At 40.5% G+C, this 27,742-nt stretch overlaps 2 protein-coding genes across 4 annotated transcripts in view; both read right to left on the bottom strand.

The window, feature by feature from the left end:
- LOC136400275 (methylcrotonoyl-CoA carboxylase beta chain, mitochondrial) overlaps window positions 1-27,742 on the bottom strand; it is a 170,278-nt gene that overhangs the window by 41,723 nt on the left and 100,813 nt on the right. The window lies entirely within an intron of this gene.
- The window catches only part of LOC136400285 (methylcrotonoyl-CoA carboxylase beta chain, mitochondrial-like), a 72,061-nt gene that overhangs the window by 41,439 nt on the left and 2,880 nt on the right, over window positions 1-27,742 (bottom strand). For 2 of the 3 annotated variants that reach the window (XM_066376678.1, XM_066376695.1), the window contains exons 3-7: window positions 24,299-24,383; window positions 21,657-21,758; window positions 12,079-12,206; window positions 10,339-10,451; window positions 1,918-2,031 (exon numbers count right to left, since the gene is read on the bottom strand). In XM_066376678.1, coding sequence (XP_066232775.1) covers window positions 1,918-2,031; window positions 10,339-10,451; window positions 12,079-12,206; window positions 21,657-21,758; window positions 24,299-24,383 — 542 coding nt within the window. The remainder of the gene's footprint in view (window positions 1-1,917; window positions 2,032-10,338; window positions 10,452-12,078; window positions 12,207-21,656; window positions 21,759-24,298; window positions 24,384-27,742) is intronic. The other variant, XM_066376688.1, reaches the window with a different exon arrangement.

The raw sequence follows: 27,742 nt of genomic DNA, 5'->3' as shown, positions 1-27,742 counted from the left end.
TTAAAAATTAACATAATTGCCCTGGCCGGCTGGCTCAGTGGTAGAGCGTCGGCCTGGCGTGCAGAGGTCCCGGGTTCGATTCCCGGCCAGGGCACACAGGAGAAGCGCCCATCTGCTTCTCCACCCCTCCCCCTCTCCTTCCTCTCTGTCTCTCTCTTCCCCTCCCGCAGCCAAGGCTCCATTGGAGCAAAGATGGCCCAGGCGCTGGGGATGGCTCCTTGGCCTCTGCCCCAGGCGCTAGAGTGGCTCTGGTCGCGGCAGAGCAACGCCACGGAGGGGCAGAGCATCGCCCCCTGGTGGGCAGAGCGTCGCCCCCTGGTGGGCGTGCCGGGTGGATCCCGGTCGGGCGCATGCGGGAGTATGTCTGTCTCTCCCCGTTTCCAGCTTCAGAAAAATACAAAAAAATAAAAAAAATTAACACAATCATTTAGAAAATGTATTTGCTTCACAACAAAGCATAAGCTCTTATCACACTTTTTAAAAAAACTTGTTATTATTCCAAAAACAAAGATGATTCACTGACAGACTTTTGAAGGAACAAACTTACTTTTTGAGATACAATTCTCATAACATAAAGTTCACCATTTAAAGTATACAATTCAGTGTTTTTAGAGTATTTACAAACTTGTGCAACCAGTACTGCTGCCTGCCTCCCTGACGTTCATCACTCCCAAAGGAAGCCCTGTGTTCATTAGCAGTCACCCCCTTCCACCAGCCTGGTCCTGGCAACTACTGATCTACTTGCTATCTCTACATATTTTACTATTCCAAATATTTCACAGATGTAAACCTATACAATCTTTGTCCTTTTGTGTCAACCATAACGTTCGCAAGGTTCATCCATGTTGTTTCATGTGTCAGAACTACATTCCTTTTTTATAGCTGCATAATACCCCACTGTATATATAGTTTCACAATATGACATTCTTCTTTTCACCTATTTAGTATTCTTGAATTTCACTTATATAATGGGACATTATGTTGTAAGGTGTAGGTATTACCTGTACCTTTACCCACCCTCTATCACGTTCAAGCCCAGGGCCATGCTGTGACGTCAGCACAGCCAGTGATGACTGCATTGCTGGAAATCACTGGAATGGAGCTGAACAAGGGGAGAGGAGAAAGAGCCAGAAGGATATAATCCAGGCCTCAGTGCTGCATCACCGGCAGGTGACCAGAGAGGTTACACAGGGTCCCTCTCTCAGAAGAGCCCTGCGCTTCAGGTTTAATGCACACTGGTGGTCACCCTATTGAAATTCTGATTTATCTTTGAACTTGTGTTCTGTAAAAAAAGCTCTGAGAGGACATGGAGAGTGTGTGTTGGGGTTTACAGCTTCAGCTCTTGGCCAGTCTGCCTCCTGCCACTCTCAGGGATGGGTTCTTGGCTTCCTGGGTCCCTGCTAACTGGTGCCTAGGCCCTGGGCCCTGCCCTACCTTCTTTTCCCTGCCCCCTTCCTAATGACTATTACATGTGCCTAAGTGAGAGCCTGGCATGGCCTGGGATCAGCGTTCAGGCACTCAACCCACGGCATCTCGGGGTAACGCACAGCAGCACCGTCACTGTCCTGGGCTGGAAGTGCTGAACCGTGTTCTCCAGCAGATGACCCGGGGGCAGGGGCCATGAGCTGAGGGCTAGCTTTTCACCCACTTCCCATCCGGGTACCAGGCACATCCTAGGATGGAGGCTGCCCACCCTTGGGAGTCATGTAAACACTGGGGTTGGTCTGGTAGGCTGCTGGAAGAAGAGAGAGCTGGAAGGGAAAAGATGAGAAGGTTCTGGAGATAGATGGTGGTCATGGTTGCACAACAAAGTGAATACACTTAATGCCACAGAACTTTACACTTAAAAATGGTAGATTTTATACTACATACATTTTACTTCAGTCAATCAATCGATACTATATACTATATTCTTACCAAGGGGGGCCCAGCCAAGGAAATGAAACCCTGCTTGCGTACAATGATTATTTCATCAGCCATTGCAGGAATGTAAGCACTTCCTCCTATGGAGGAACCCATGACAACCGCTATCTGGAATACAAGCATAGAAGAAACCGTCAGGAACAGCCAAGCAGGAAATTATATGGTCTGTGACTATATGGTCCCATAAACGCTGCTATACCAATGATACCACTAGCTTGGCCCTCTACTTCATTTTAAAAGTAGAGTCCTCTAAATATGAGAAGTCATTTCCCAACTTCTTGTATCAAAGCATTTAGAAGAATTTATGTCAAACTTTTACAAAGTTTATAGACAATCTCTCAGACAGAGAACAGAATAGCCAGTCTATTAGCCTAAACAACTAATGGATAAGAAATTCACAACCAATACCCAAATTAGCAAAACTGTATAAAAGGATAACTCAAGTCTAATAATAGTAAGTTCTCTAAACAACAGCCATTTACCTCACCAGCATACTGAAATAATTCTCAAATGAGTGATGTTAATACTGTGGGTTACCCTGAATATCATATGTTCTAAATATAAAACTAATGTTTATATCACGGTTGAAATTCTTGTGCAAAAGAAAGCCAATTGTATTGAAGCTAGGTGATGCGCAGAGGAGGGCTCACAGAACTGTTTTCTTGATTTTCATTTGCGTTTATATTTTTCATTAATAAAAGCTTAGAAAATATTCTTTCTTAAGAGATTATTATGACACTATGACACAAAAAACAGTAAATATGGGTTATCTCTAGATAGGAATAAATATCAAAAAGAAAAGATGGTAATATTTTTTGAATTATCATATGAAATCAGTTTTTGCTAATAATTCAGATATTTTACCAGTTTTCCTGTGGTCACACAAATAGTTGGGGTTTTTTTAATTAATTGATTGATTTTAGTGAGAGAGGAGAGGAGTAAAAGAGAGACAGGAACATTGGCCTGCTTTTTTATGTGCCCTGACCAGAGATCAAACCAGCAATATGTGTGCTTGGGGACAATACTCTAACCAACCAAGCTATCTGGCCAGGGCACAAATAGCTGTTTTATTTTTTAAATGCCACACTAGAATTAATCCTAAAATGCAGCACAAGTCAACATTTTTCCATCGAAATGGGTATCACAAAAAGCATTTTCCCCTATTTCATGCTGAAATGTAGAAACACCATACCCTGACCATAGAACAAGTTTTGCAAGATTTGCAGATGAGTAAATAAAAAGAGTTGTATAAAGACATAATGTGCCTGACCAGGAGGTGGTGTAGTGGATGGAGCGTCAGACTGGGATGCCGAGGACCCAGGTTCGAGACCCCAGGGTCACCAGCTTGAGCACAGGGTCATCTGGTTTGAGCAAAAGCTCACCAGCTTGGACCTAAGGTTGCTGGCTCGAGCAAGGGGTTACTCGGTCTGCTGAAGGCCCATGGTCAAGGCATATATGAGAAAGCAATCAATGAACAACTAGGGTGTCGCAATGCGCAATGAAAAACTAATGATTGATGCTTCTCATCTCTCCATTTCTGTCTGTCTGTCCCTGTCTATCCCTCTCTCTGACTCTCTGTCTCTGTAAAAAATAAAAATAAAAGATATAATGTTAGTTCTGTTAAGGCCATAAATGTTTCCTGATGTCTAGATTCCAGAAAAGCCCTCAGGATGCTGCTTTAACAACCTCTGGCCAAGATAAAAGGCCAAGATAACCAAGCACATTCTTTTGCTCTTTGTAAAATACTTCACTGAGCACTCTCTCCCTAGATTGTCCCAACAATAACCAAAAGCTTGTTTCGCTTCTGTAAAACTGCTTTGCCTGGGTGCTCACCCCCACCCCTCACTTCTTTTTGCCTTTAAAAGCAAACCCCTAAGTTTGTTCGGGGCCACAAGTTCTTTAGGATGTGAATCCACTCGTGGTCGCCGGCATTAAAGACTCCTTAATTTAGCTACTTGATTGTGTGGCAAAACTCACTGTCCAACTACAACAGTGTATGTTATCAATAATGGCTGCAGCCTGACCTCTGGTGGTACAGTGGATAAGAGCATCAATCTGAGATGATGAGGTCCCAGGTTCAAAGAATCGAGGTCACATACTTGAGCCAAGCTCATCTGGCTTGAATGCAGACTCACCAGCTTAAACATGGGGTTGCCAGCTTGAGCATGGGATCATCAACCCCATGGTTTCTGGCTGAGCCCAAACATGGCTGACATAAAGCCCAAGGTCACTGGTATGAGTCCAAGGTCACAGTTTAAGCAAGGGGTCACTGGCTCAGCTTCAGCCCCCTGGTCAAGGCACATATGAGAAAGCAATCAAGGAACAACTAAAGTGCCACAACTATGAGTTGATGGCTTCTCATCTCTCTCCCTTCACCCTCCATTCTCACTCGCTAAAAAAAAATAAAAATAATTTTTTTAAAAAGCCACAATATTTCTTTGTCAACATACTACAGCAATGTTTGTCACTTATCCTTTTACTTATCAATCACCCAGAAATTTGTTTAAAAAAAAAAAATTGTTTTCAAAATATCTATAACTACAAAAACTCACGCCTATGAGCACAATGACACATTCTTTGTAGCAGCGTTCATCACAGTGAAAATATACAAAAAACCAACATGTTCATCAAAACATTTTGAAAAGTCAAATAAATTATTAATAAGTTCTTAAAAATTTTTGAGGCAATAACACTGAAAATGTTAATACTTCATAATTTCGAGTTGAGGGTAGGTTCTCTGTACCTTCTGCATGTCTGAAACACTTAATGGGCTTTCCTTTAAGGTTCTATCAGGAGTAAAGGACCAGATTTCACCTTGTAGCCTGGTCTCTGTTCCAGAACACCGGATTCCGCTTAAACTAGTTCAGTGCTAAAAGAAAGCCAGGAAGCAGAGAACAGGTACGATGATGTAAGAATCTGAAAGAAGACACTTTCCAAAAGTAAGACCTTTAGGACTCAGCAGGCACAGCAGGGTTCCATGAAAACAACCAGGGACAAAAGGAGAGAAAAGAGCAGCACTTCCAGCAAGTATTCAGACACCAGGGATAGTGTGGAGGTAGGGGTGGAGGAGACAAGGACAAAGGAAGGAATTACCGTATTTCCCCATGTATAGGATGCACTCTTTTTCAAAAAATTTGGGGTCTAAAAATTAGGTGCATCTTATACAGTGGTTGTAGGTTTTTTTACTTGCATTTCCCGCTTGTCTACTTTTCAGATTTCAGCCCCCAAATTAAGGTGTGTCTTATACATGGGGACATATGGTAGTGGGCCAAAATGTAGCAAGACAAAAATTGAGGGAAATGACTGTGTTAAATGTCAATTAAAAAAGAAAATTAAAAACAATGAGGAAAATTAAATTGAATGCCATTATGCTATCTCAGGGGACGAAGAAAGATCTACCAATTTAGTAGAATGGTCTCACAAGTAAATCACACATTTATATCTGGGAATTTTACCACATTCTGAGGACACTTCCGATGCATTCTCTACACATAACCATTGAAACCAAGGAAATCAACAACCCACTTCTCTGACACCAGCTAATTACATCCCCTAATAATCCCTGACTATGGTACCACAGACCTCTTAAGTGTGTAGTGAATCTGGTCGTGTGCTTCTACCAAATGGCAAAAGACATGTCTGTGATCAAGTTATGAGACACTGATTTGTATTCTTGACAAATTTCTCTCTTGCCCACCTGCTTGCTCATTCTGATGAATACAGCCGACAAATGGTAAGACACTGTATGGCAGAGATAAGGAACCTTTTTGGCTGAGAGCGCCATGAACATCACATATTTTAAAATGTAATTTGTGAGAGCCATACAATGACCCGTGTATGTTACACATTATCCAATAAAAATTTGGTGTTGTCCCGGAGAACAGCTGTGATTGGCTCCAGCCACCCGCAACCATGAACATGAGCAGTAGGAAATGAATGGATTGTAATACAAGAGAATGTTTTATATTTTTAACGTTATTATTTTTTTTATTAAAGATTTGTCTGTGAGCCAGATGCAGCCATAGGTTCCCGACCCCTGCTCTATGGAGAGAAGCCCATATGAGAAGAAACCAAGGAAACCTTATAATAGCTAGTAAAGAACTGAGTGAGGCCTACAAAGACCTAAATCCTGCCAACAACCTGCTCATAAAGCTAGGGCTCAGAGCAGTGGTGGGATTCAAATAATTTAATAACTGGTTCTCTGCCCTAATGTCCATTTTAAGTATAAAAAAACAATATATCGAAAAGTAATTATTTCCTGCATTTAATACTTAAATAAGAATAAAAGAGATACATAAAATTAGATTATAAAAAAGTTTTAAAATATTAGTGAAAAAAATATTAAATAATACCTGACAAAAAACAATAAAACTGTTATTTATATCCATATTGCTGCCTTTTTTTTTTTTTTAAGCGAGAAACACAGAGTGGGACAGAGAGGAACAGACAGGCAGGATGGGAAAGAGAGGAGACGCATCAATTCTATGTTGTGGCACCTCAGTTGTTCATTGATTGCTTTCTCATATGTCCCTTGACCAAGGGGCTACAGCACAGCAAGTGACCCCTTAGCCAGCAACCTTGGGTTTCAAGCCAGTAACCTTTGGGCTCAAGCCAGCGACCATAGGGTCATGTCTATGATCCCACGCTCAAGCCAGCGACCACGCACTCAAGCTGATGAGCCTATGCTTCAGCCGGCGACCTCGGGGTTTCGAACTTCAGTCCTCTGCATCCCAGTCCAATGCTTTATCCACTGTGCCACCTCCCGGTCAGGCCCATATTGCTTCTTGATTGGCATCCTCACTTGCAATTTTTTTCACCTATGGACGAAATGAATATTAGTCCAGGTACTTAGAATATGCTGTTGTGCAGATGAACATTAAAAAAAAAGTAAGAAATGTAAATTTGTGATTTGCACATTGCGAAGCTGCCCAGCTCCCTTTAGAGAGAACTCTGATTACAAGTGCCATTTTAGCAACTGGTTTGCTGAACTCAACAAAAAATTAGGTATCTGTTCTGCCAACCCGGTGTGTACCGGCTGAATCCCACCACTGGGTCAGAACCTTCCCACTCAAGCCCTGAGATGACAGCAGCCACAGGAGAGAGCCAGAGCTAGAGGATCCAGAGGACTGTGCTCAGATTCCTGACCCACAGAAATTGCAGATAATTAATGCTGATGTAACAAATTGTTGAGCAAATAAGTTTGTAAAATTTGTGTTATTTGGGTTTGCTTACTTTTATTGTTAAAAATGGCCGCTGCCAAGGTAAAACTGCTAATTGCCTTTCTGCTTGGGAAGGGACTTTGTTATGCTAGTGTGTGCTGGAGAAGGGGTTTTGGCACCAAAAAGTTTTAAGAAGAGAAGAAGGAGGCCATTTTTTGCAGAGTGAGAACAGAGAGGAAGTGCTGGAGAGAAAAAAGTCAAGATGAAAGGGAAGGAGAGAGAAGCCAGTTTGTGCAGAGTAGAAAGCCATGTTGGCAGATGGAGATCCAGAGGTGACTTAGACTAGTGGGGGCCTTTGATTCTAGAAAAAAACAGAAAGATTCTCCTGGTTGTGGAACCGGAGAATGTGTGAGTGAGTTTTGGTGCCCTCTGTGTGTTTTCACACACCCACCAGTTGCGAGGCTAGAATAAAGGAATGGCCCACCAGTTTTTGGCTTCGCTGTTTACCTATCGTCGGTCAGAATCTAATGGGAACCTGCACCTGAATGGCCTTAAAGGCAGTGGCTACTGGCCATACACTTGTCCTGCAGCGATACATAACTAGTACAGGGAGCCAAACTGTCCACCTTAAGACACTGCAACTAGCTCACATCTGAAGACTTAGCACAGTCATAAGTCATGAGAAAGACGTGGGTAAACCCTGAAGCCATTATGCCAGGAGAAACCAGTCACAAAATACCACTTATCCTATGGTTTTCTCCACTTGTATAAAATGTCCAGAGTAGGCCAATCCATAGTCACACGGAGTGGATTAGTGGTTGCCAGGGGCTGAGGAGACTGGATAGAAATGGAGATAACTGCTAACGAATATGGCATTTCCTTCTGGGGAGACAACAATGTTCAACAGTGTAAATATTCTAAAAAACATTGAACGGTACATATAAAATTGGTAAACTGTATGGTATGTAAATTATATCTTAAGAAAGCCGTTATAAAAATATTTTTAAAGCAAGACCTAGAGTTTCTAAGTATACAAGAATCAAAATTCTCAAATTTTCATCAATAACAAAGGCCATTCCAGTCACACATATCCAACAGGAACAAAAGTTGATATCACTAAAGCCAATTCCAATTAACAGAAATAAAAGTTACTGCCCTGGACAGATAGCTCAGTTGGTTAGAGCATCATCCTGAAGCCTGGTCAGGGCACACACAGGAACATATCGATGTTCCTGTCTCTCTCTCTCCCTTCCTTTCTCTCTCAAGCTATCAATAAATAAATATGTTTTAGAAAGAAATAAAAATTAAACAAAGAAACACAGGTAGGTCGCCACAGTCACACAATTTTCTCTCCTCATCATTTAATTCTGAGCCATTCCCTCAGTCACAAAATAGAGTGAATGTGCACCAAGAACAGCCCTGCCTCTATCTGCTGCTGCTTCTCAAAACCGCACCGAGGACTTTGCAAGTCCCAAAGCACTGGTGTGTGGTACAAGATCTGACACTGGGCTACGCTGGACAAAGGATCTGGAACCCCAGAAAGGAAATGCTGCCGCTTTCTATACTAAAAGGACATTAAAAGGACATAACACGCTTGACCATAAACTCTTCTGACCACACTCAGTGTTGCGTGGGAGGCTCAGTGCAGGAGAGACATCACAGCGACCCTCAGTACAATGGAGCACTCCCAAGGACTGCACAGAGAGGCTACGTCCACCCACTCACCTGAGACGGGTCTGCTCTGTGACACGGACAAACCAAGAGTCTCTCTTGCAGGGTGAGGAAGTTCAAGGTAAATCCAAGACCTGAACCAACAGTAAGAAAGACAGCAGCAAGAAGGCTAAGAATGATGTGTAGCTGACAGTATGGTACCAGTCATCACCAGCACAGAAGGCACAGCTAAACTTTTGAGTAAAAAGCAAGAAAGAGAGATGCTATAAAACTGAGGTAACAATCTTAAATTAGAAAAACAACCATACACAGAATTTCATTACCCTCCAGGTCTCGTCTGAGCAGAGGATGGTTCTTACTGTATCCAAAACAAATTACAAATCATAGGTCAGCAATCTGTCCTATGGAAAGGGTCTCTGAGAGGAAGTCAAGAGGTTTCATACCTAATTCTGAAAAGCTGTGTGAGATCCTGACGACCTCCATCTTTTCAATGAAAAACTGCAGACTATTCACTTCAAAGATGCAGGGTGATAAATGTAATATAACTTCAAGGGGAAAAAACATGTCAGTTCCTTGATAAAAAAGCCATTAAAAATGTATTTTTAAATCTCTCATCTTACTTCTTTTTCAATTCAAAGTAAATGCAAAAAGCAAATACTGCCTTGGCCCTGTCAGGTTGGCGCAGTGGATAGAGCATCGGACTGGGATGTGGAGGACCCAGGTTCAAGACCTCGAGGTCGCCAGCTTGAGCACAGGCTCATCTGGCTTGAGCAAAAAGCTCACCAGCTTGGACCCGAGGTCGCTGGCTCGAGCAAGGGGTCACTCTGTCTGCTGAAGGCCCACGGTCAAGGCACATATGAGAAAGCAATCAATGAACAACTAAGGTGTCACAACGAGAAACTGATGATTGATGCTTCTCATCTCTCTCCGTTCCTGTCTGTCTGTCCCTGCCTATCCCTCGCTCTGACTCTCTCTCTGTCCTGTAAAAAAAAAAAAAGGAAGAAAAGCATCCACCTTAGAAGACAAGGATAAGTCTCACACTTAGAAAACCAGCAACATGAAAACCACAACGAGGAAAAGAAAAGAAGGGTTCTTCCAAGCTCATCATGGATCACACACAGCAATTGGCTGTATATTTATTCTACTTTTTTTACTTAAATATTTGACACTTATGTTGATGCATACAATTATACTTCACTCACTTTAACAGCTTAAAATTGTATTATTAATCTCCCATTAATAATCATTTAGGTTGCTCTTTAACTTTTGCTGTAACAAACAATGCTACAACAAACTGTCTTATACATGTCTCCTCATATATATGCTCCAGTTTCTCCAGAGCACAGTTCTAAAAACAATTATTCAGTGCCCAGTCTTTTTAAAACTCTTTTTCTTTGGTGAATTACCTTTTTTTCAGTAGAAGGGTATTCCCATAATTAAAGAATCTGATTGGAAGTAACCTTAATATATTTTCTGTGAAAAAAGCCTCAACACTGAATTCACTAGTGTTAAGTCATCTCAGAGTGCCTACATTACAAAATCATTTATAACAAAAAGCAATTTTATCTCACTCATGAGAAATTACCTGTGCAATATTTTGAGAAGACATAATCGCTTGATGATAGAATATGCGGCCAAAGTGATCTCGATCTGCAAATGCTTCTGCTTGTCGAGTTATGTTTCCCCCTCCTGAATCAACTGAAGAGAACAGAAATGAAAAACAATAAGGACATCTCTATGAACAAAATACACTACACTCAGGAAGAGTTTATCAATGACAGCATCATTTCTTAACCATATTCACAAAAACTTGCTCTGTCTTTCTCTAATTGTTCTACAGCATCTTCCTCCAATCCAACGCAGCCTAAAGGGTTCACTGTTCCCTCAAATCCATTAGGCTCTCCTACCCCTATACAAAAGGCCACTTGAAATGTGTAGGGTATTCTCTCTTCTGAGAACCAGCCTAATAAAGCTCCAGAAACACTGTAAATGCTTAACCCATTCAGCTAAAAAAGTCTCTTTTCCTCTTTTTAATAAAAAAAAAAAAAAACACCTACAGAATTTAGTGACAATTTAGCACATACAGCCTCTGGTACTGTTTTTACTGCAGGTTAGAGTGGTGCATAAGAATGTGTGCAGAGTTCAAAACAGAGCTTGGTTACTTCATACGTTTTGGTCACAGGAGTGTTTCCTAGCCATTCTATGCTGCGGTTCCCTCACCTTAAAATGAAGATAACAACAGTAGCTATCCCACAGAATTCTTATTGGCATGACATGAAATATGTGTGTGATATACTTCGTTCAGCACATACTATACACACAGTCATACTACAAAAACTTATTAGTATCATACCTATTATCCTTGCCTCCAACCATAAGTCTTTTATTGTTGTTTGATACATTATATCTTGTCTCCTATCATTACAAGTGGACTGAAGACAAGGATACCATAAAACTCTTCACTGCACCCTCTAGTGTGTGGCATAGCACCTGCAAGCAGGAGGACCTCATTTGCTGTAGTCTAGATATACAAAGTAGTCAACCAGGCAAACTGATGTTGTCAGGGAAAAACAAAAATTGAAAAGAAAAAAAAGAAAACATCTTTACATCAGTACCTGTACACTGACAGAAATGAATAGTATCTCTTGGCATTTTACTGAAGTAAACAAGTATCCTGAAAGTGGCAATATTATACTGTCTTACATTTATGTTCTTTTTGAAATATCCTTATATTTAATTGTATTTTATTTTTAAATATATTTTAATTTTAAACATAAATTTACTTTCATTTAAAATTAAATTAACATATTAGAGTTAGTAGGGTGAACATTTTGTAAGGTACATAATTGTCTAATCACTATTTGTACACCTAAAAGCAATATAACTGTTTAGCAACAGTTACTAAAACATTTTTAATAAATAAAATTTCTTCTTCAAGTTTTATCTGCTCAAATTATATACATACTCAAGCATTTAACATAGTACTTGACATAAGATATCTAAAATTATTAGCTATTATTTCTTCATTGTTTGAAACCATTATGTTTAACAGAAAAATAAAATATATAGAAAAAAAGAAGCACACACAGGTAGAGAAAGAACTGGCACAAACCAAAATACTGTCAGAGATTATTCCTCAGTGAGTTTATTATGGGTAATTCTTTTCTACTTTTTCTCCCCAAGTTCCCAGCCAAGACCATGCATTTCTTTTGTAATTATGGAAGAAACTAATAGTTTTTAAAATACTCATTGATAATGTCCTATACATAGAGCCTTCTAAACCGTCATGTATTTTACCAGGTTGTTTCATAAGTCTGTGACTTGCCCAGGTAGATGCAGGGGAGCCGGTTTTGCAGTGCGATTTCTTGTGCCCGTAAATGTTTTTTCACAGTCACTGGGTAGTAGACACCTCCTTTGATAGTAGCATCATTGGCAAAAATCATGCATTCTACTCTGAAAGGCAGAAATTTCATTGGAAAGAGATGAGAGATTTCTTCATAGTTAAAGCCAATTACATCACATTCTAAGACACTCCAATGTCACCTTCAACTTCTAGTACAGATGACCAATGACAGATAATACTAGACAATCTTATGATATAAAAGAAAGATTGAATCACAGTTCACATATTCATTTCTATAACAGAAAATGATCACTTTTAACAAGAGTCATCAGTCCTACATTAGTAGTGAAAAACTAACAACCTATGCCACATTTCATAATTGTTATTTAAATGAAAGGGTCCTAACAAGATAATAATAATGCTGCTACTCCCTGACCCCCCCCCCCCATCCAAATCTCAAAGGTGAGGAAATCCCTCATAATTAACTACAAGTTTCCTTTTAGTAAGGTAATTTGCAAAAATAGAAACTGACCCATCAAAATTATGTACTTTTCATGTTTTCAAATGTTCAACATTACTGCCATACTCACCTTGCTTAAAGAAACATCAGATGCAATCTTTAAAACAGCATATTAATAGCGTATGCTATAATGAGTCACCAACGGAACACATTCTCACCAAAACCAGTGTGTTGGGTACCTCGGCCCACAAGGAACACACAGAGACCAAGGTAGTGAACAAAGATGTCAGGTTAAGGAAACTGCTTAGCACCGCCAGGAAATCCGGAGATCAGAGGTTCCACTTGAAACCTGATAGACAGTGACATCCGAGAAATGGCACCGTGAGGAGCGCGACCGACAAATCTCCCCAAAATTTCAACAAGTTCATCAACCAGAGACAGAAAAATCTATCCTTGGAGGGTCCTAGAGTTCCACACACTGAAGGTGAAGGTAGGATTGAGCGAAAAATTGACTAAATATATATTCCACCCTAAAGGAAATAAGTCGGACAAAGGAACACTCTGCCTTCCTCACTAACCTGAGCAAAGGCTGCTTTCACTTGGAACTGAGAGTCGGGGGGGGGCTAAGGGTGTGGAGGAGGCTAGGCTTTGGCACGGACGCTCGTTCAAGCCAAGGAAAGAGTGTGCCTGTGGTGAGTCAGCCCACACAAGCAAACGCCCGTGTGCCACAAGCAGCAGCTGCCAGCGGCGCATGAGGAATGCGCCAAAGCAAACTTCCCTATGCCCAAGCTTCTCTAGATGGGCGGGGCACCTCACCCAGCCATTCAAGCTAACAATCAAGCATTGGGGGAGGGGCGCGTGGGCAGCTTGCAGTCCTTTCTGGAGCAGATCCAGGATCCAATCGCTGAAATTAGCTTAACCCACAGTCTGCTGACCTCCCAACTGACCTACGTGGCTCTAGTTGACAAGATCTCTCTCAGTTCAGCAATCTAAGACAAGAGGCGTGATATTTTTAGTGCCTCTTGCTAAAGGGGTGGGGGCAACTTCTGATTGGCAGAGCTTTCATACTTAGGGATATACGCTAAAAAGAGGGACTTGGCAGATGTTAAGACCTCCTGTACTGCAGGCAGTGACTAGGGCATCTTCTTCCCAGCCAAAACAGGTTACAAAATGTGGAAAGCCTGGGGAGAGTGGTCCCACAGAGTGCTAGGCATGCTGAACAGGCCTGGAGGCGCACAGAAAGTTACCTTGAGAGCAACTGGTTCCCAGCCCCGCCTGATTACGCTGGCGGCTCTGACTGACAGAGCCTTACCCAGAGCCCTGCATTGAGTGGGGATAGAGTGGGGATTTGCCAGCTCTTTGAGCCTCTTACTCCCCAGACAGAGGCGGCGGCAGCCTCATAGCTGGATCGTCAGGCTGCTAATTCAGGCAGGAGAGACTAGGAGAGAGGCTCCGGGAAAATGGACTCTCTTATTGTCAGAGCCTGCAAACGCTAACAAGCCTTGGCTACCAACGAGACTGAAGCCTAATACATGGCATCGCCATAGAGTCTCATCAACTGCAAATCTCTACCTAAGCATGCCACAGGGGCAGAGCCTGGGGTACAGAGTCACCAACCAGGAAGAGGGAGAGGGAAAAAAAAAGGAAGAAGAAGTTAACCTCTCAAAATCAAGAAAAATCCACAGACTTTATAACTTGTTCCACTATTTTTTTGTTTCTTTCATCTTCTTGCCTTTATTATTATTTCTATTTCCTTCACCTTGGTCCTTTATTCTCTGCCCGTCTTACTCTTTCCTCTTCTTGAACTACACTACCTATAAGTGTAACACTTTATTTCTTTTCTTCTGCCTTACTCTCCATGAGGGTTACACTCCAAAACCCTTAACTCTCTCTGTTTGTTTTTTTTATTTTATTTTCCTTTTCCCCTTTTTCTTATTTCTCCCTCTCTATTAGTTTCTTCTTTTCTCCTTTTACTTTTCCTCTCATTCAATCCTCAATCACGAACAAATTATTTAATTTGGGACTCAAGGGTTTTTTTGGGGCTATTTGGGTGCTTTTACTTCGCTTTTAAACTCATTAGCATTCCTCCCAACCCAGGATCTCCATTTTATTTAGTTTTTGCTCCACTTAATACAATAGTTCTTTTTTTTTCCTTTTTCCTGTTTCCCTCTTATCCCTCTCATTATATCTCTTAGTCTACCATCACTTACAAGCAAACTATTTTATACTTGACCCAAATTTTTTCCTTTTTTGCATTTTGTGGGTCCCTACGTCCTTTTTTTCACCTTGAACACTTCCCCCCAACTCAGGCCCTCCGTTATAGGCAGTTTTTGTTCCATTTAGCATAATATAATTCACAGTTTATCACGATATTTTCCTAAGGAGGAGGGGAGAGGAGGGGAAGAGAAGAAAGAAAATGGGGGGGGGAGGGATAATAAATTATTATTGGTCTTTTTGTGGGTTTTTTCCAAAATTTTTTCCATTTTTTTTACTTTTTTTTCTTTATTAATTCTCATTAGTGCTATCAACAAGACCACCCTCAGATGCCATTAAGAAAAAGGAAATCGAATATCATGGATACAAAAGATAGAGAAGTAGCACAGATAGATGTGGGAAAATCTATGGAGATAAAATTTAATATATTGGAAACCTTGTAGCTAAATCACAGAGAATTTAAAATAGAAATCCTAAAAATACTCAAGAGATCTACAAGAAAACACAGAAGGGCAATTTAGGGAGCTCAGAAAACAACTCAACGAACACAAAAATTATATTACCAAGGAAATTGAAACTATAAAAACAAATCAAACAGAGATGAAAAACTCAATTCATGAACTGAAAAATGAGGTAACAAGCTTAGCTCATAAAATAGGCCAGATAGAAGGTAGGATTAGTGACATAAAAGACAAGCAACTTCAGGCACAACAGAGAGAAAAAGAGAGAGACTCAAAAATTTTAAAAAATGAGAAAGCCCTACAGGAATTGTCTGACTCCATCAAAAAGAATAATATAAGAATAATAGGTATATCAGAGGGAGAAGAGAGAAAAAATGGAATGGAGAATATATTCAAACAAATAATAGACGAGAACTTACCAAGCCTGTGGAAAGAACTAAAGCCTCAAATTCAAGAAGCAAACAAAACTCCGAGTTTTCTTAACCCCAACAAACCTACTCCAAGGCACATCATAATGAAAATGGCACAAACCAACAACAACAACAAAAAAAAAATCTCAAGGCAGCCAGGGAAAAGAAGAATACAACATATAAAGGAAGGCCTATTAAATTATCATCAGATTTTGCAGCAGAAACTCTACAAGCTAGAAGAGGTGGACCCTAATATTCAAAGTCCTAAAAGAGAGGAACTTCCAGCCAAGAATACTATACCCATCAAAGCTTTCCTTCAAATACGAAGGAGAAATAAAAACATTCCCAGATACAGAAAAGATGAGGCAATTTATCATCAGAAAACCCCCACTCCAGGAAATACTAAAGGGGGTTTTCCAACCAGATTCAAAGAACAAAACAAAAACAAAACCACAAGTAAAAGCTCCACCAAGAACACAATAAAACCAAATTTAAACTGTGACAACAAAAGCAAAAAAAAAGGGAGAGGACGGAGATAACAGTAGCAAAGGACGATGAAGTACAGAAACACTCATAAGATAGGGTACTACAATGAATATGGTAGGTACCCTTTTCATTACTTAATGGTAACCACCCTTGAAAAAACCACCACAGAAGCACATGACTTAAAAAAGGTAGCAACAGAGGAAAGAAGTATGGAATACAACCAAACAAAAACAAATGATAGAAAAACAAAAGAGAAGAATCAAACAAGATACAAAACTAACAGAAAGCAATTTATAAAATGGCAATAGGGAACCCACAATTGTCAATAATTACACTAAATGTAAATGAAATAAACTCACCAATAAAAAGACACAGAGTAGCAGAATGGATTAAAAAAGAAAATCCAACTGTATGCTGCCTACAAGAAACACATCTAAGCAACAAGGATAAAAACAAATTCAAAGTGAAAGGCTGGAAAACAATACTCCAAGCAAATAACATCCAAAAAAAAGCAGGCGTAGCAATACTCATATCTAATAATGCTGACTACAAGACAGAAAAAGTACTCGGAGATAAAAATGGTCATTTCATAATGAATAAGGGGACACTGAATCAAGAAGACATAACAATCCTTAATATATATGCACCAAACCAAGGAGCACCAAAATATATAAGACAGCTACTTATTGACCTAAAAACAAAAACTGACAAAAATACAATCATACTTGGAGACCTCAATACACCACTGATGGCTCTAGATTGTTCATCCAAACAGAGAATTAATAAAGATATATTGGCCTTAAAAGAAACCCTAGCCTGACCAGGTGGTGGCGCAGTGGATAGAACATTGGACTGGGATGCAGAGGACCTAGGTTCGGGACCCCAAGGTCGCCAGCTTGAGTGCGGGCTTATCTGGTTTGAGGAAAAGCCCACCAGCTTGAACCCAAGGTCGCTGGCTCCAGCAAGGGGTTACTCGGTCTGCTGAAGGCCCGCGGTCAAGGCACATATGAGAAAGCAATCAATGAACAACTAAGGTGCTGCAACGCACAATAAAAAACTAATGATTGATGCTTCTCATCTCTCTCTGTTCCTGTCTGTCTGTCCCTGTCTATCCCGCTCTCTGACTGACTCTCTGTCTCTGTAAAAAAAAAAAAAAAAAGAAAGAAAGACTAGAGCACCTGGATATGATAGACATCTACAGCACACTTCATCCCAAAGAGACAGAGTATACATTTTTCTCTAGTGTACATGGAACATTCTCAAGAATTGACCATATGTTGGGCCATAAAAACAACATCAGCAAATTCAGAAAAATTGAAATTGTACCAAGCATATTTTCTGATCATAAAGCCTTGAAACTAGAATTCAACTGCAAAAAAGAGGGAAAAAGACCCACAAAAATGTGGAAACTAAACAACATACTTTTAAAAAATGAATGGGTCAAAGAAGAAATAAGCACAGAGATCAAAAGATATATACAGACAAATGAAAATGACAATACGACATATCAGAATCTATGGGTTGCAGCAAAAGCAGTAATAAGAGAGAAGTTCATGTCACTTCAGGCCTATATGAACAAACAAGAGAGAGCCCAAGTGAACCACTTAACTTCACACCTTAAGGAACTAGAAAAAGAACAAAGACAACCCGAAACCAGCTGAAGAAAGGAAATAATAAAAATCAGAGCAGAAATAAATGAAATAGAGAACAGAAAACTATAGAAAAAATTAATAAAACAAGGAGCTGGTTCCCTGAAAAGATCAACAAAATTGACAAACCCTTGGCAAGACTCACCAAGGAAAAAAGAGAAAGGACTCATATAAACAAAATCCAAAATGAAAGAGGAGAAATCACCACAGACATCATAGATTTACAAACAATTATTGTAGAATAATACAAAAAACTACATGCCACCAAATTCAACAATCTAGAAGAAATGGATAAATTCCTAGAACAATACAACCTTCCTAGACTGAGTCATGAAGAAGCAGAAAGCCTAAACAGACCAATTAGCAGGAAGGAAATAGAAAAAACTATTAAAAACCTCCCCAAAAATAAAAGTCCAGGCCCAGACAGTTATACTAGTGAATTCTATCAAACATTCAAGGAAGACTTGGTTCCTATTCTACTCAAAGTCTTCCAAAAAATTGAAGAAGAAGCAATACTTCCAAACACATTTTATGAGGCTAACATACCCTCATATCGAAACCTGGCAAGGACGACACAAAAAAAAGAAAACTACAGACCAATATCTCTAATGAATACAGATGCTAAAATACTAAACAAAATACTGGCAAATCAGCCCTGGCCGGTTGGCTCAGTGGTAGAGCGTCAGCCTGGCATGTAGAAGTCCCGGGTTCGATTCCCGGCCAAGGCACACAGGAGAAGCGTCCATTTGCTTCTCCACCCCTCCCCCTCTCCTTCCTCTCTGTCTCTCTCTTCCCCTCCCTCAGCCGAGGCTCCATTGGAGCAAAGATGGCCCGGGAGCTGGGGATGGCTCCTTGGCCTCTGCCCCAGGCGCTAGAGCGGCTCTGGTCGCGGCAGAGCGACACCCCGGAGGGGCAGAGCGTCGCCCCCTGGTGGGCAGAGCATCGCCCCCTGGTGGGCGTGCCGGGTGGATCCCGGTCGGGTGCATGCGGGAGTCTGTCTGACTGTCTCCCGGTTTCTAGCTTCAGAAAAATACAAAAAAAAAAAAAAAATACTGGTAAATCGAATACAACAACATATTAAAAAAAAACACATCATGATCAAGTGGGATTCATCCCAGAATCTCAAGGATGGTTCAACGTACGTAAAACAGTTCATGTAATACACCGTATCAACAAAACAAAGAACAAAAACCACATGATCTTATCAATAGATGCAGAAAAGGCTTTTGATAAAATACAACACAACTTTATGTTTAAGACTCTCAATAAAATGGGTATAGAAGGAAAATATCTCAATATGATAAAGGCCATATAGGATAAACCATCAGCCAACATCATATTAAATGGCATAAAACTGAGGACTTTCCTCCTTAAATCAGGAACAAGACAGAGTTGTCCACTCTCTCCACTCTTATTTAACGTGGTGTAGAAGTTCTGGCCAGAGCAATCAGACAAGAGAAAGAAATAAAAGGCATCCATATTGGAAAAGAAGAAGTAAAGGTATCACTTTTTGCAGATGATATGATCCTATACATCGAAAACCCCAAAGACTCCACAAAAAGATTACTAGAAACAATAAACCAATACAGTAAGGTCGCAGGATACAAAATTAACATACAAAAGTCCATAGCCTTAAAAAAAAAAAAAAAAAGTCCATAGACTTTCTATATGCCAACAATGAAACATTTGAGAACGAACTCAAAAAAACAATCCCCTACACGACTGCAACAAAAAAAAATAAAATACCTAGGAATAAACATAACAAAGAATGTAAAGGACCTATATAAAGAAAACTACAAAGCATTGTTACAGAAAATCGAAAAAGATACAATGAGATGGAAAAATATTCCTTGTTCTTGGATAGGAAAAATAAATATAATCAAAATGGCCATATTACTCAAAGCAATTTATAAATTTAATGCAATTCCCATCAAAATTCCTATGACATTTTTTAAAGAAATGGAACAAAAAATAATCAGATTTATATGAAACTATAAAAAACCCCGAATAGCCAAAGGAAAAAGAATGAAGCTGGGGGCATTACAATACCTGACTTCAAACTATATTATAGGGCCATAACAATCAAAACAGCATGGTATTGGCAGAAAAATAGACACTAAGACCAGTGGAACAGAATAGAAAGTCCAGAAATTAAACCACATATATATGGTCAAATAATTTTCGATAAAGGGGCCAACAACACACAATGGAGAAAAGAAAGCCTCTTCAACAAATGGTGCTGGGAAAACTGGAAAGACACATGCAAAAGAATGAAACTCGACTACAGCTTGTCCCCGTGTACTAAAATTAATTCAAAATTACAGAATGTGAAATAAAATCAGTCCACAAAAATATTACATTGTATACTACCAATTTACCTATCCAGCATCTCTTATTTTTGTAACAGAACTAAACTATTTTTCAGAAACTAGCTCTTCTCTAGTTTTAATCTAAGTGGGACTGACCCCAAAGCCCATCTTCAAAGGTGGGCACCAGAACCAGAGCTTTATACTCAGAGCTACACCGTGACTCAGCAATGGGCTGGCACAAGGCCTGTCCCCACAGGGGCTCCCTTCTACTGCATCTGCTACACTTACAGAATAGGAACCAGGAAAGCCTGCGGCCAGCTCTGAAACAATGACCAATGGCTAGAGCTGCACCTCCCCTGTAGGCACTGAGCTCTGGAAAAGCTGAGGAACACATACCAATAACCAGAATCTGAATTCAATCTACTTGTATCAATCAGGCTCAGAATCCAATTGCCTGAGGTCAAATCTGACCTTTGCCATTGCCTTGATCTTGGGCAAGTAACTTAACTCTGTAATTCCTTTTCCTTATCTTCAGAATATTTATGACAATAATAATACCCACTCTCACTGATCTGTGGTGAAGATTAAGACAACTAATCAGTGCAAATGCTACAGTGTCTGGCAGGGTAACTTCTTAGAAAATGTAAGATTATATAAAAATAAATATAGGCCCTGGCCAGTTGGCTCAGCAGTAGAGCATTGGCTTGGTCTGTGGAAGTCCCGGATTCGATTCCCAGTCAGGGCACACAGGAAAAGCACCCATCTATTTCTCCACCCATCCCCCTCTCCTTCCTCTCTATCTTTCTCTGCAGGTACCTCCTGCAGCTCAGGCTCCACTGGAGCAAAAGTTGGTCCAGGCACTGAGGACGGCTCCGTGGCCTCCGCCTCAGGCGCTAGAATGGCTCTGGTCACAACGGAGCAATAGCCCAGATGGGCAGAGCATCGCCCCCTGGTGGGCATGCTGGGTGGATCCCGGTCGGGCACATACAGGAGTCTGTCTGACTTCCTCCCCACTTCTAACTTTGGAAAATAAAAAATAAATATATACAAAAACACTCATCTTCTAGCAATCTAGAATTCCCTAAATCTATAGTATGTCTCCAATATTAGCACTTGAGAATACTGATTGCAGGATCCCACCCCCAGAGGACGATTTAGTACCTTTGGGAAACCTGATGACCTACATTTCTAACAAAGTCCTTAAGCAACACTGATGCTACCTGAGGACCACACTAGGCGAGCTACTCCTCTAAGACAGCGGTTTTCACCCTAGATGTGAGGAGATCACCTGTGGAACCTGGAAAACCACACAAGCCAAGTCCACCTGGAGATTCTGATTAAGTAGGGAGATCTGGGTTGGCTCCTGGGATCTTTGCTAGGGTTCCTTCCCTTCAATTTTTGTCCCTAAAGCACCACAAATGGATCTAATACATTCCTGTATAGGAAGCTGCAGCCCTATAAAATATCAATAGCATAAAACTTGCATGCTAATATACAAAGCAGTGAGTGGTGGATGCCGTGCCTTGTCAGTCTTGCTGACTCTCAATGTAGAGTGTCAGTAGAATACTCACCCTGATACTCTCCCAATGCCCGTAATAATGCCACCTGCAGGGACCTCCTCGTTTCCATATAGCTGGTAACCAGCAAACTGGGATAACTCCAGAAATGGAGACCTGAGGGAAAGAAAGGATGTTGTCTGAAATAATGTCATTTTTTATAAAAAAGTATATTTAAAAAGTTACACATGAAAAAAAAATTTTTTTTCTTTAATGAATCAATGTTTAATATATGCATATTATATGTAAAGACTATGAAAAGAATATCTCAAACAAAATCTAGTGTGAATATTTGGGGATTTATATGGCATAACCATACAACAAAATACAAGTTACTTATTTTAAAAGATGTTTAAGAATGTGTTTATTGCCTGACCAGGTATGGCACAGTGGATAGAGCATCAACCTGGGATGCTGAGGACCCAGGTTCAACTTATGAGGTCGCTGGCTTGAGCCTGGGCTCACCAACATGAGCACAGTGTCACCAGCTTCAGTTGAGCATGGGATCATAGACACGACCCCACAGTCGCTGGCTTGAGCCCAAAGGTCACTGCCTTGAAGCCCAAGATCACTGGCTTGAGCAAGAGGTCACTGGCTCAGCTGGAGCCCCCAGTCAAGGCACATATAAGAAAGCAATCAATGAATCACTTTAGTTAAAGTGCCACAACTATGAGTTGATGCTTCTCATTTCTCTTCCTTCTTATCTCTCTCTCTCTTAAAAAAAAAAACTGTAACTGTGTTTACTAATATAGAAAGAGCATCACACCTAAAACCTATGTAGCACTTACTGTGTGCCAGGCACACTTCTAGGACTTTCAGAAATCTAACTCATTACACCTAAGAACTACCTTCTCAGGTAGATCCTATTATAAATCCCATTGACTGATGAGAAAACTGAAACACAGAGACTGAGTCACTTGCCTGAGTCACTGGTAAGTAGCAGAGCTGGGTTTTTCGTGTGTTTTTATTATTATTATTTACTGATTTTAGCGAAAGAGGATGGGGGAGAGAGAAAGAGACAGGAATGATATCTGTTCCTGTATGTACCCTGACCAGGGATTAAACCAGTAATTTCTGTGCTTCAGGACAATGCTCTAACCCAGTGGTCCCCAACCCCCGGGCCGTGGGCCCATACCGGTCCGTGGGCCATTTGGTACTGGTCAGCAGAGAAAGAATAAATAACTTACATTATTTCTGTTTCATTTATATTTAAGTCTGAACAATGTTTTATTTTTAAAAAATGACCAGATTCCCTCTGTTACATCCATCTAAGACTCACTCTTGATGCTTGTCTCGGTCACGTGATACATTTATCCACCCACCCTAAAGGCCAGTTCGTGAAAATATTTTCTGACGTTAAACCAGTCTGTGGCCTAAAAAAGGTTGGGGACCACTGCTCTAACCAACTAAGCCATCCAGCCAGAGCAGAGCTGGGTTTAATAAGCAATCTGGAACCAGGCTTTTATCCACTGATGTATTCTAGCTCTTACTAAATGTTCAAACTACAGTAAGTAAGAAAAAACGGAGGATTAGAATACCCACATTCAGTATGATTCTATTTTTCTTTTAAAAAATTATGTGTCTAATACACATACTGTACTAACAAAAATGGTTTAGGAGGATATATGCTAAGTGTTAGCAGTACTTGTCTCCATTTCGGTGCGTGTGCACCCAAAAATACTTTTGGAGTTTTTATTTTCTTCTTTCTACCCCTCCATATCCTTCTAATCCAGTCCTTCAGGAATTCCTGTTGGGTTAGCTCTGTCTTGACAACAGCCCCAGAGCCTGACATTCCCATCATCTCATTACTAGGAAGTAGTACCCTAGTCCAAGTTGCCATCATGTCTGTCCTGAATCACTGCCATAGCCCGCTAAGTGGTCTCAGTGCTCTTAGCTTTGCTGCCCGCAGTCTACTCACAACATAACTTTTTTCAAACAAATCAAATACATCATAACAATCTCCTTTTCAAAACCCCCAAAATCTTTTCAATTTTCAAAGGGTAAGAGCCAAAATTCTTATCCTGGTCTACAAAGTCTTACAGAGTTTGATCCCATGTCTACTACTCTTGTTTCATGCCCTCTACCCAAACACATTGGCCTCCTGGCTCCTCGAGTCCATCAGTACATCTGACACATTCTCACTTCAGGGCCTTTCCACTGGTCATTTCCTCTGCCTGCAACAGCCTTTCCTCAGATATTAACAGGGTTGTATCTCTTCACTCCTTCAAATTTCTGCTCATATGTTGCAATGGTGATGCAATGGATAGAGAGTTGACCTGGAATGCTGAGGTCCCAGATTTGAAAGCCCAAGATTCTTAGCTTGAGCTCTGGCTCACAAGCATGAGCACCAGGTCGCTGGTTTGAGAGTGAGATCATCAACATGACACCAACATCACTGGCTTGAGGCTGAGGTTGCCAGCTTGGGCCAATGGTCACTGACTTGAGCAAGGGGTCACTGGCTCGGCTACAGTCCCCCAGTCAAGGTAAGTACAAAAATCAGTCAATGAACAACTAAAGTGAAACAACTACAAGTTGATGGTTGGTATTTTCTCTCCTCCCTTTCTCTCTCTTGAAAGAAAAAGAAAAATAATAAAATCATTTCTTTACAAAGCTCATGGAATGGAGAACACTGAGTTAGCACTTGGGTAGATACCAACCCTGGGTCCAAAAGACCATCGACTCTTTCTCTGGCCAGCAGTTTTCCTCTTGATATGTGGAGCTGTCTGGCTTTCTCGCTACTTCCTATGATAAAAGCAGGATTAGATTAGACTGACATGCTATAAGGTCTCCTTTTAATGCCTGTAAAATGTTAACAGTCCAAAATATGGAGCTTTTACAAGCTTAACATATCCTATAAAATAGCTAATTTTTCAAATCATTCACTCAACTTACAAGCTGCCAGTTTTCTGAAGTAAACAAATAAACAGGTGTTTTTTTCTTTTTGGATCAGTCTACCCCATTACAATATTAGGGGCTATAACTATGTATGGTGTCGGAGGTAAGACAATTATAAAGGGGATCGCTTTGTAAGTTATATAAAAATCTAATCACTATGCTGTACACATGAAACTACTGTAAAATTTAATATAACCATAATTGGAAGATTTTGAAATTTAAAAGAAAATAAAAAATAAAACTATCTCTGACTTCACAGCATGTCATACATTTTCTGAATTCACTAGTCATTACTTAAAGAAATAGCACAGCATTTTCTCTACAGTTCATGCATTGCAAAGACTGCCTCATCTGTACCACACGTATTAAATACCTACTACAAATATTCAGCACTGTGCCACATGAAATTTGAAAAATTCCTACCTTCATCTGTACCAGGTAAAAGTATTATTTTAGATATGACTTCCATGACAGCACTGTAAAACTTATCTAACGGTGCCATTAGTGACCCATGACTTTGTACACTGTCTCCAAACAGAAGAAAGTTAAACACCTTCCTTATACGGAAATTACAACGTCCCATTTGTTAGTATCTTGACTCAGAGGTTGTCTCTGGTGTTTCCTGATGTTGCTCCAGACAAAAAAAAAATCACAATTATTGAAGAGTCTGCTGAGCTAACCTGATGAGGCAGCTCGAGGTGGGCAGCGCACCAAACCTCACCCAGCCCGAGGGCTGCTGGGCTCCAGGTCTCAATAGCAAAGCAAACTCTCCCCAAACCAAGGCAACTGATCAGAAGGATCAGACTGTACTTCTACTATGTTGATTTGCACTGTTGCCCAAGAATTTCATCTTAACATATCCTCTAACGAAATGTTCAACTATTTAAGAAAGCTATTTCTTTGTTTCTTTAGGTGTGAAAATAGTTTATATCTATTTCAAACAAGCTTCCAAGTATAGCCTTATTTTTCAAACCAGGACTCTTTCCTGTATCTAAGGAGATTTTTTTTTTCTGCTGAAGAGGTAGATATTTTTAAGATTAAATCTGTTGTAAGGTTACAAAGGAAACATTACACATCTACTTTATAAAAATGAAAATAATTCTGAACAGAAGCAACTTAGTTACACATGGTAGAATTAAATCAACCCCTTTTTATCTTTTCTCCCAACCACAGGAAACTTAGAGTTCCCTACCGAGCTGGCTTTAGGGGTCTGAGGTGGGGGAGGAGGGAGGAGGGGAGGAGGCAGGACTGCCAAGGGGCAGGAGAAACTTCTGGGATGGACATGTTCATTACGCTGATTGTGGTGATAGTTTCATGGGTGTATACATATATGTCAAGACTCAAATTGTACTCTTTACATGATGCGGTTCATTGTATGTAACTTATACCTTAATAAAGCTGTTGAAAAATACAGAAACAGTGAAAGAAAAATGAACCTAAAGCATCGCAAGGTTGGCCAGGCCTTGGTGAGGGTCTCTGGAGAGTCAGGTGACGTCAGTGCCCACTACGGGGCCAGCAGGGGTAGGGGTGGCAGGGGAGGGTGGGATCACAAAGACACGATAGAAATGTTTAAGCACTTAAGACAGCCTTCTTCTTAATTCTGCCTACAGCTGAATCTGCAATTTGGAACAGCTAGTGAATTCCACTTTAATTAAGAAAATCCAGAAAGAGGGCTATCCTGATACAGAGTCTCAGATCACAGAATTAAGCTTCTCTGACATTTAAACTGACCGAGGATATATGGACCACAGACAGCTAGCTCAACACAGGATATTAGTTTTTCAAGGACTATTCTGAAAGATTTTGTGTTAATTATCTCCATTCCCACAGACTCAGAGCCATAAAAGCCTGTTTCCTTCTCTCCCATTTACCATACTGCATCATTTTGATACATACGTTTTGTTCACATTTTAAGATCCCCGAAATCAGGACTCAGTTTACAGCATCTTTCTATCACTGTCAGCAGCGGGCGATCGAAACACCACTAGCAGCCTCTGCGTGCACAGCGTGCTGCTGTGCTGAAACAAATCTTAAGAAGCCTCAGTTCAACAATCGATAAACCTGAATTTCTACTTTTCCCCAAATAGCGGAAGTGCTACATGAGCAGGAAAAGGGCCAAGTAATAGGAACAAATAAAATGTCTCCAAACAACCAAATGCACAAAAGCTTAAAGCTACTAGTTTTTTCCCAAAATTGGTAACTATGAACAGATATCTTAATTAAAAGTGTAAAAAATAGGCGGAGGTGCAGTGGATAAAGCATCAGATTGGGACGCAGAGGACCCAGGCTGAAACCCTAGGTCAGTGGTCCCTAACCCCCCGGCCGTGGACCGGACCGGTACCAGTCTGCAGAGAAAGAACAAATAACTTACATTATTTCCGTTTTATTTATATTTAAGTCTGAACGATGTTTTATTTTTAAAAAAATGACCAGATTAACTCTGTTACATCCATCTAAGACTCACTCTTGATGCTTGTCTCGGTCACGTGACACATTTATCCGATCCCCACCCTAAAGGCCGGTCCGTGAAAATATTTTCTGACATTAAAACAGTCCGTGGCCCAAAAAAGGTTGGGGACCACTGCCCTAGGTTACAGGCTTGAGCAGGGGCTCACCAGCTTGAGCACGGGGTCGCTGGCTTGAGCGTGGAATCATAGACATGACCCCATGGTCACTGGCTTGAGCCCAAAGGTCGCTGGCTTGGGCAAGCAATCACTGGCTTTGTTGTAGCACACCCCACCCCTGTTCAAGGCACATATGAGAAAGCTATCAATGAACAACTAAGATGCCGCAACAAAGAATTAATGCTTCTCATCTCTCTCCTTTTCTGTCTGTCTGTCCCTATCTGTCCCTCTGACTCTCTCTCTGTCAAAATAATTTTTTAAAAATGTGTGAAAAATAATACAAATGGACCCACTACCAAAGGAAGTCAGAGCTGCCATTTCAGACAAACTGCCTTGCACATCTTATTCCTCAAACTTCAGAATGTTAAAACTGGACAAAACTACCTTGGACTGGACCTAAGGCAGCACTGTATTCCTAACAAGTATTTGCAAAACAATCGAGAAAGCAGACATGACTACTGGACTGAAAACTAAAAGCATTCTTTAGACTTATCATCAATCACTATGTTAGCTTATCTACAGAAATTCCTTCCTTAGTGTATAAATACTCATAGAATTCCTTCACTTTCTATTCATGTAATT

The sequence above is a fragment of the Saccopteryx leptura genome, chromosome 1 (assembly GCF_036850995.1).
Source record: "Saccopteryx leptura isolate mSacLep1 chromosome 1, mSacLep1_pri_phased_curated, whole genome shotgun sequence".
In the NCBI taxonomy this organism is placed as follows: domain Eukaryota; kingdom Metazoa; phylum Chordata; class Mammalia; order Chiroptera; family Emballonuridae; genus Saccopteryx; species Saccopteryx leptura.
This window is presented reverse-complemented; position numbering and strand designations above follow the sequence as displayed.